Source organism: Bison bison, unplaced genomic scaffold (genome assembly GCF_000754665.1).
Source record: "Bison bison bison isolate TAMUID 2011002044 unplaced genomic scaffold, Bison_UMD1.0 scf7180017864312, whole genome shotgun sequence".
Taxonomy (NCBI): domain Eukaryota; kingdom Metazoa; phylum Chordata; class Mammalia; order Artiodactyla; family Bovidae; genus Bison; species Bison bison.
Genome location: NW_011494884.1, coordinates 552,252 through 562,193, shown reverse-complemented (window position 1 = coordinate 562,193; position 9,942 = coordinate 552,252). Strand labels below are relative to the sequence as shown.

The window sequence follows — 9,942 nt, the reverse complement described above, 5'->3', positions numbered from 1 at the left end:
GTCCCATTTCTTTCCAAGCACCCTCTTTTGTATCTCCCACAGCAGAGCATGGGACTCCGGCTGTGCGCTCCAAACCCAGGCTCTGAATCAGAAGTGAGTCATAGGACAGCGTTTCTAATGCCAGTGAGGGTGGGGACAGGAACACTGCTTCTGGAGTCAAGCATCAGGGGCAGAGGGTCTAGATGGAAGCCTAGAGGAAGTGATGGTCAGAGAAAGTGATGACTGAGGTGGGAACCAGAGAAGTTTTTTGGTTTTGTTCTGTTTTACTTTAAGTTTTATTATTTATTTATTTGTGGCTGTGCTTGGTCTTCGTTGCCACACGGGCATTTCTCCAGTTCTAGCGAGTGGGGCTTACTCTCTAGTTGCTGTGTGTGGGCTTCTCATTTCAGTGTCTTCTTTTGTTCCTGAGCACAGGCTCTAGGCCTACAGGCTTCAGTAGCTGCAGCACGAGCTCAGCAGTTGCAGCTCTAGAGCACAGGCTCAATGGTTGTGGCACACCAGCTTAGTTGCTCCAGCATGTGGGATCTTCCCAGGCAAAGGATTGAACTTGTGTCTCCTGTATGGGCAGGTGGATTCTTTACCACTGAGCCACCAGCAAAGTCCTGTTTTTTTGGCTGCACTACACAGTGTGTGGGGTCTCACTTCCAGGGATTGAACCTGTTCCTCCTGCAGTGGAAGCACAGTTTCAATCGTTGGACCACCAGGGAAGTCCCAGGAACTAGAGTTTTAAGTCACCATTTTATGAGTAGTTCTGTGTTATAACAAAATTTACCTGCTAACACAATCCCATAAGTACAGGGGAAATCATGAAAATTCAGGGAACGAGACTCCTTAAATTTCCTAGCTACTCATTCTTCAGTCTGCTCAGTGGAGAAAGGAACAGGCCACCTCGGCCCCACTGTTTAATTACTGGCAATTATTAATAAAAGGCACAAATACACTGCTGCTGCTACTGCTGCTAAGTCGCTTCAGTCGTGTCCGACTCTGTGCGACCCCATAGACGGCAGCCCACCAGGCTCTGCCGTCCCTGGGATTCTCCAGGCAAGAACACTGGAGTGGGTTGCCATTTCCTTCTCCAATGCATGAAAGTGAAAAGTGAAAGTGAAGTCGCTGTCATTTCTGACTCTTAGCGACCCCATGGACTGCAGCCTACCAGGCTCCTCTGTCCATGGGATCTTCCAGGCAAGAGTACTGGAGTGGGGTGCCATTGCCTTCTCCGACAAATACACCTGTTATGACAAAATTACTGGCAAAAAGAAACTAGTGAGCTTCCATCTTTTTTTTTTTTTTTTTTTTGCAATTTAAGCTTTCAATTTCGTATCCTCATGGCAGTTTTCTTTGATTTTCCCTACTTTTCTCCTAGATCTTCTCCCTATAAATCCAATCCTATCACCAGTCAATATTTTCTGAGCTCTGATTGGAGCATAACACAATATGAATATTTAAAAAGGAGGTAAAAGTATACATCTCACTTTGAGTATCTCTGGAATTCAAGTACCTCTAAAAACACAAAATACGAATTCACAGAATGTGGCAGCAAGGAAACTATTTCATTAAATGTGTTTAATTCAGCAGGGACTATTATATGTGCATCTTGCATCATGTCAGACACTGGGGATACAAAGTTGAGGATAATATGGCAAAACACAAATGCAAAAGATTTTTAAAATAATTTTGATTTTCCACCCATCTGCAAAACTTGAAATTTAGAGGGACTTCCCTGGTGGTCCAGTGACTAAGACTCTGCCTTCCAGGTGCAGGGGCCCTGGGTTCGACCCCTTGTCAGGAAACTAGATCCCACATGCTTCAACCAAGAAGTTGTATGCCCAAACTAAAGACCCCACACACTGCAACTAAGGCCCAGTGCAGACAAATAGACAACTTTTTTTTTAAGTTAAAATTTAGAAACATCAAAGTTTTAGTAGTACAGGGAGATGAAAGGACATTTGAGTTCAGTGCATTTGCAAATGAGCTAGACGCATTCTGAAAACCAAAAGATGAGCAAAGAAACATAATCTGACCAAATGGAATAATGTGTCTGACAATGGGATGGCCTGTCCATGCTGTGGGTTACTAGGTAATTACTGAAAGTGGCATAAAACCACCTGATGTAGAAAAGCCCCTAGGAGAAAGTGGAAAATGGTCATGAAACAGTATTACAGTATAATCCCACTCTTTGAGGAAACATTTGAAGTATCAACAAAATGTTGACAATAGTTACCTCTAAAGAGTAAGTGGGAAATGTGGTGGCTGTGTATGTTTTAACTGTTTAAATCCCTAAACTTTTAATACAGAAAGTCTATCACATTTTTCCCTTTGGGGGGGAAAAAAAGACCAGACATGTAAGGAAATAAAAAAGCAAATGTTACTCACCGCCAGACTGCCTATCAGTTCACTTTACCAGTGTTGTCGAGAACACTCTTCCTAAGTTTGGTTTCCCATTTTTCACACCTGGAAGACCACAATACAACAATCTATCCTAACCAATAGTTGTCTGTAAACTAACTGGCCTTGAATTCGTAACTTCAAATAGGTTCAAGTGTCACCCTTACAGCTTGGGGAAGCACCTTAATTTTTCACCCCTTCCTCATAAGAAGGAAACTTATTTACAAAAGCAAAGACATGGAATTAACCTGTGTCCATTGACAGATGAATGGATAAGGAAAATATAGTATACACTACATATACATATGTAAGATGCAAAACTGTTTAGCCTTAAAAAAAGATGGAAATCCTGTCATTTACATAAATGAGCTGCAAGGACATTATGCTCAGTGAAATAAGCCAAAGACAGAAAAACAAATAGTACATGGCAATAGTCCTATGTGGAATATAAAAAAGTTGAACTCAGAAGCGGAGTAGGAAGGTGGTTGCCAGGGTAAGAGGGTGGTGCAGGACGGGGAGATGGAGAGGTGTTGGTCAAAGGGCACAAAGTTTCAGTTATGCTGGATAAATGAGGTCTTGAGACCCAAGGTACAGTATGGTGACTGTAGTTAGTAACCCTGTATTAAGGTTGAAATGTGTTGAAAGAGTAATCCGAAATGTTCTCACTAGACACAAAAAATAACTCTGAGGTGATGGATTTGTTGAATAGCTTGACTGTGGTAACCATATCAAAACATCACATGGCACACCATAAATACAATTTGTGTCAATTATGTTTCAGTGAAGTTGGGGAAAGAAAATGGTTAACAAAAGATGATGCCTGGAATTCCTTGTGGATATTTATTGTTTTCACTGAGATGCTTGCTCTATGTTGTAACCATGCTGTCATCCCCCATTTTCTGAAATACTGCAGCAAAAAGTCAAGTGGTCTTGAGTGGGGAAAGGCTGGATTGTCACTGGGCCCTGGGCAACCACTGCTGCTGCCGAGAGAGTATCTAATAGGCCACTCTGACCCTTCTCCAGTGGCTCTGCATTGTGTTGTGTGTGTGGACTCTATAAACAGGTTTGAAAACCCCTATGAGCCTCCAGCAACCCTGCATCCTGGGCCTCCACTGCCCACTCTCCAGCCACATCCTCTGCCCTAGCATTTTGCTCCCTTTGCCTCAGGTACTTTTCTTTCAGGATACCTTCAGATCACGGGCCTCCCTTCCAGGTCTCAAAATAGATTCAATTCTTGTCATGCTTTCAAGGCACTGTCTAAGTTTCCATCTTAGCACTCACTACAGTCATGACATTTCTGCAGATGCCTGACTGCTCATTTCCCAAGATGAAAGCTGCAAGGCCAGCATTACACCCTAGGGCATGGAGCTCAGAATTTAGGAAGTGAACTGCCCATGTTAGAAAAATACTGCTTATCTGGAACGGCTCTACTTTGCTTCTTAAACACAAGGAACTGAAAATTCAATGCAAGGGTCTTCTTCCAGGTAGCATCTAACAGATCTAGCATCTAACAGAACTGTCCTAATCCAATGACTCATATGTGGCAAAGTTCCTGATGGACCACTTTCCCCACTCCTTTAAGGAAACAACTTGGAATAAATGGATAAAAGGTAATGCAAACTACAAATCCCAAGAGGGAAATACTTCAAAATACCAGATCGTAATGGCATAAAATCCTCCCTGCCACTTCCCACCCCATTCCCAACAATCCCACCCCTCATCTCCAAGCCCTGAATTCCTTTCCTCCTCAGGGATGAGATTTAAAGGACACAAGGGAGCAATATGGGGCTTCTTTGGTGGCTCAGATGGTGAAGAATCCACCTGCAATGCTGGAGACCTGGGTTCAATCCCTGGGTTGGAAAGATCCCCTGGAGGGCATGGCAACCCACTCCAGTATTGCCTGGAGAATCCCTATGGACGGAGTAACCTGGCGGGCTACAGTCCCTGGGGTTGCAAAGCTGAACACGACTGAGCAAAACTAAGCACAGCACAGCAAAGCAAAGCAAGCAAGAAGACATAATCCTTCCCCTCACGACAATTAGACTAGTAAGAGAAACGACGTCAAGTGCAAATTTACTGTTCTGACCAGAGCTGAGGCAGCTCAGTGACATGGCCACAGCAGGGACCCTTGTTGCTCTTGTCACTTGAGTAGGGTCTGACTCTGCAAGCCCATCAACTGCAGTACACCAGGCTTCTTTCACTATCACCCTCTTTGCTTAAACTCACATCCATTAAGTCAGTGATGCTATCCAACCAACTCATCCTGTCACCCCCTCCCTTCTCCTCCTGCCCTCAACCTTTCCCAACATAATAGTCTTTTCCAGCGAGTTGGCTCTTCACATCAGGCGGCCAAAGTGTTCAGTCCTTCCAATGAATATTCAGGGTTGATTTCCTTTAGGATTGAGTGGTTTGATCTCCTTGAAGTCCAAGGGACTCTTCAAGAGTCCTCCACAATTCAAATCTGTCAAGGGACACTTGAGCCAGTTTAACACCCCATGAGTGAGCTATAAAGGAGCTGCAGCACTAATCAAATTACTTCAGTAGGTACAAATTCTGGAAAGCTAAAGCCTGGAATGACAGGGACCTAAGCAGGCAGAGCTGCCAACAATAACTCAGAGCCCTAACTAGTAAGAAGGTACAAACAGGCAGGGTCTTTTTATCCCCAAAACAGCTTTAGGTTTGCAGGTTAACACGCATAGCATTTTGTTAGCAGTGCTTGCCTGACACGTGATTTTAGGATGAGTCCCAAGTTGTTCTACCAAGGAGGATGCCTGCAGTCCCAAGACAGGTGAAGGCATCTTCAAAAGACAAGGTCAGTTTCAGATGCACAACTAGCAAGTCAAACCAATTTTAACCCACATGCTCATTACTATTTCATTTTTTCTTTACAAAACAAAACAAATTCTCACAATGATAATCTGATGCACAAGATCAGCCAAGAAATTGGTCTTTACAAGTCTAATGCATTTTTGGAAATCCCTGCCCTTTCCTAGATACTGAGATCAATAGGACCAAAAGGGTTTCTTAAAAATTGGCCAAGGAACATCACAAAACTGTTTTCATAAACACTTCATGTTTACTTTTACCAGTTTTGGTTTAATAAGCTAATACCAACTTGGCTTTCAATTGCTGGCTCTTCCCATTACACACCAGATTTGAAATTGAAGGGGAAATTTCCCCATTTGTGTGAACTAGACACAGAAATGCATCCCCCACAAGGTAATTAACACCAGATGATCCAGAAAATCCAGGCAAAGTAGAAGCAGTATATTTTGTAATTTTCTTCCAAGAATGACTCAAATTCTCTCCCACCTCCAAGTAGCTCCCAGAATTTTACTGTTACATTTAGGTTTCAGAATATTAGTCATACTGGCATTCTACGTAAGGTTACAAATACATATCCTTCATGTATCTCAATGAAAGATTTCATCTGACCATGGGAAACTTCATTATCTGTTAGTCTGGTTCTGAACTGAATATAGCATAGCATATACATCAATTCAAATCTGTAAGTGAATCTATTAATATCTATTCAATACTTTAACAACAAATTAAAATGTACCCAATTTTACCCTTCATAGTCCATTTTTCCATATACTTAAAAGGGATCCTTCCCTACTTTTAGGTAGGAAAGTAATCATTTAAGGATAATTGGACATCTGAAGAACTTTGGTAAACTGAACTATAGTACAGTAGTACTTACAAGAGGAAAATAGCTCGTCTTGATTTCTAATTGCTACAGTATGGTGTCAGTGAGATCAAACTCAGGCAAGACAGACCCAATTCATGTTTACATGTGGAAACCATACAACGTTAAGTGGTTAGTCTACTGAAAGTTTGGCAGTCTGTTCACATCACTGAGAGGCTTACCTAAGACCTACTTTTATGCTGCAGCATCCTGAGGTGTTCTTGCACCACCCAGAAAAATTCTTTGGGGAGAGAAAAATCATCAAAGCTGTGATATATCCATTGAAATCCTTAATCTTTGATAACCTTTAAAGCTTGGGAGTACTTAACAGCAGGTAAACATGGAACATCTTCCTAGAATGCCAACTTTACATTAAACATGTAACATCAAAAAACAAAAAAATGCACAATTATATTCATATTTAACAGATGAGATGTCCCTCAAGTTCCTGCAACCGTTTGTATGATTTCATTGGACTTTGACAAGCTCTACATTAGAAAATGGTTACTTCTGCCATAAAATGCAAATATAATTAAGGTATCTGTTTGAAACATCTGAAACAGGTACCACCTTTCACAGGTCACATAAATCTCATCTCTAGGTGACACTACCTAAGCCCAAAGGCAGGTGGGGTAGATGTTATTTTAGCGTAACTATTGATAGTATTTACACCTCTCATCAAATACAATACTGTTGACTTGTCATTACGTTTGTGTGAAATGATTCAAGTATACAGAAAATTAGAAGCATTTAACCTGACTTCAAGGTAAGTGGTAATAGCAAAGGCAATTCAAATAGTAACATGGCACAACTTTCCCTGTTAGCGGTTTTAAATGCTCATTTAAACAAGGGATGAGTTCACTTGCTTAGATATTTGAAATACAACTTTATTCTGATTCTAAACGAAAAGGAATGGGAATGACAGTAACAAACAAGATTCCACCTCTCAATATTGTCATGTGACTATAGCAGTCTTATATTTGAAACTCAAGGAGGAAACAACTGTGTTCCAAAACACCTAAATATGCAGGTCCAAAAAATGAAGGTTTTTTTTTTAACTGCCACATTCACTCCAAAGCCCATCCATCTCCTTCAGCATCCAAAAATTAAGCACATGTTCTGCTTAGCTATATAATAAAGTGGCAAACACGCTGCACCACTGACATCACAGGACAGTTGCCTATAAAACTAGACTTCTGACGCTGGGCCCCAGCTTCACTTTCTCACAGGTCATCATCTTCATCCGGGAGAGCAGTTGTCTGAGCAACCTAGACAAAGAGATGGAAATGTTACAATGCTCCAAATGAAAAGCTCCAGGAATCTAAAAGCACTCATTGCTGAGACATAAACACCATACCTCTAAATCGTGCTCATACTGTGCTGCCAAGGCTGGGTCCATGACCACCTCTGGCGGGGCAAGAGCAGGCATGGCGACAAACTCCAAGTTAGGGTCTCCAATCAGTTTTCTAGCAAGCCAGAGGAAGGGCTTTTCAAAGTTGTAGTTACTTTTGGCAGAAATGTCATAGTACTGTTTAAAAGAATGGTAAGTTAATTTTAAAAACCCACACATCAAAAACATCAATAAATCACTTTAATGGCCTAACATCATAATTTTAACCAAAGGATTATAATTCTATAAGCTTTAAAAAACATACCTGAAGATTCTTCTTTCGGTGGAAGACAATTGACTTTGCCTTAACCTTTCTGTCCTTAATATCCACTTTGTTGCCACACAACACAATTGGGATGTTCTCACACACTCGTACCAGATCTCTATGCCAGTTAGGCACATTCTTGTAAGTAACTCTTGATGTTACGTCAAACATTATAATGGCACACTGAGCTGAAAGAAACATTTACAGTGATGAGTACATGCCTACAAATTTACCACATGAAGAAAAATGCTTACCATATTTATTTATTCTTTTCATCTGCAATACTTCATAAACTGTCTCAGCCTCAGAATGTATCTAAAGTCGATCAATGATAAACCACCACTTCAGAATTCACCTCCCATATTCTGAGTATCTAGAAATCTATCCTTTGAAAAACACAGCCATGATAAAGCTCATAAGCATAATATATTATGGATTTTTAACTAACGAATTTGGGGATGGGGGGAGGCAAGAAGACCCTTGCATTTATATGTACTCAAGTAAAAGCAAAAGACATGGGAAGATTCCCAATAATTTTCATCAAGTGAGCAAGAGTGTTAGATGAGTATTTTCTGTGCATCTTTTTTGCTCGGTATAACAAGCATTTGTCTCCTTTGTCTTCTTAAATCTAAAATCAAGCATTAAAAAAAAAAAAAATACTCTGCAAAACCTAGTACAATTAAAGAGAAATCAGCTGGTCTTATAACAGCATTTTATAAAATAAAAAGCCTAGCTCCTCTGGCTCAGTATCAAATGGGTCCTGTTGTCTTAGTCTCTAAGTCATGTCTGACTCTTTTGCAACCCCATGGACTAGCCCACCAGGATCCTCTGTCCATGGGAATTCCCAGGCAAGAAAACTGGACTGATTTGACATTTCTTTCCTGACCCAGGGATCCAACTTGTGTCTCCTGCATTGGCAGGAGAGTTGTTTACCACTAAGCCACCAAGGAAGCCCATCAAATGGTTCACTATCTTTTTAATGGAGTGCACAAGAAATAATTATTGACAATCACCAAAACATATGCCCAAACATAAACGCTTAAATACTGAAGCTGTAGCAACAACTATCTGTTGCTTACTGTCTTCAAATTAAGAGCCTCAACTTAAACTATACAGTGTATTTCAAAACAATGCCTATCACGACACAAGCATGCAATCAATCAAATGGCACAAGACAACCTTCACAAAATTTTCCTCCCCTCTAATGGTCAACTCTCTGGAGTCAGTCGGTTCATGTTTTGAATTGAACTGAATCACACAATTTCCAATTCAGTCAGTATTACCAACGTCTTCACTTGAATAGATCTATTCCTAAGTAACCTTGGAGACTAAGCTACTAAATCCTCTCAAAAACTTATTACAAATCAGGTACCTACCTTGTATATAATAACCATCTCTCAGTCCACCAAATTTCTCCTGACCAGCTGTATCCCATACATTGAACTTAATAGGTCCTCTGTTGGTATGGAACACAAGAGGATGGACCTCAACACCCAAGGTAGCTGGAACACAGAAATTGCAAGTTAGTCAAAGAACTCAAACATTTTACATGTATGTCTACAAATGGTTCCCCCCACATACCTACATACTTCTTCTCAAATTCACCAGTCAGATGACGCTTAACGAATGTAGTTTTTCCAGTACCACCATCACCAACCAAAACAAGCTGTCGGAAACCAAATTTTTGAAATAAACACCAAAACACGTAACACTTCAGAAACCCAGGATTATGACGCTGTTAAGATGTTCTGGACAATTTAACTTACACAACAGAAGTTTATGTACTACCTAAGTACATTTACAACAAAGAATCTTAATCAAGCGGCCCTGTCCCATCTAATGAACGACTCGAATCAGCGAAACTTTCTGAGCCCTGCTTCCCTGTCCGCAGGGTGGGGCCAGCACCCCCATCTCGTTATCGGGGGACCGAAGGCACTGCCGCAGCACGAGCACGTTGGCTGACGAAGCAGGCCGTCCACACGCACTTGCGGTCATAAAGGAGACACTGCAAGTAAGACCGTCTGGAACAGAGTGCCCCCCAAAGCTGCCTCTCCTTCAGAGCCCTTCCTGTTCGCTGCAGCACACCCCCAACTCACGAGCGTTACCTACTTTGAACTGAACTTGGGGTTCTCCTTGGGCAGCCATCGCGATGTTACTGCGAGAAAAGAAGAAAGAAATAACGCCCGCTGCACGGCGGCGCGGGCCGGGGGCCGC

At 41.5% G+C, this 9,942-nt stretch overlaps 1 protein-coding gene across 1 annotated transcript; it reads right to left on the bottom strand.

The window, feature by feature from the left end:
- Nucleotides 1-5,633: 5,633 nt before the first annotated feature.
- On the bottom strand, nucleotides 5,634-9,929 carry RAN (RAN, member RAS oncogene family). The gene is made up of 6 exons (XM_010852441.1): nucleotides 9,838-9,929; nucleotides 9,310-9,394; nucleotides 9,105-9,230; nucleotides 7,729-7,916; nucleotides 7,431-7,601; nucleotides 5,634-7,341 (listed from the first exon to the last, which is right to left on the bottom strand). Exons 1-6 carry the CDS (start codon nucleotides 9,871-9,873, stop codon nucleotides 7,297-7,299), a joined length of 651 nt encoding a protein of 216 aa, XP_010850743.1. The 5' UTR covers nucleotides 9,874-9,929; the 3' UTR covers nucleotides 5,634-7,296.
- Between the last annotated feature and the right edge of the window lie 13 nt (nucleotides 9,930-9,942).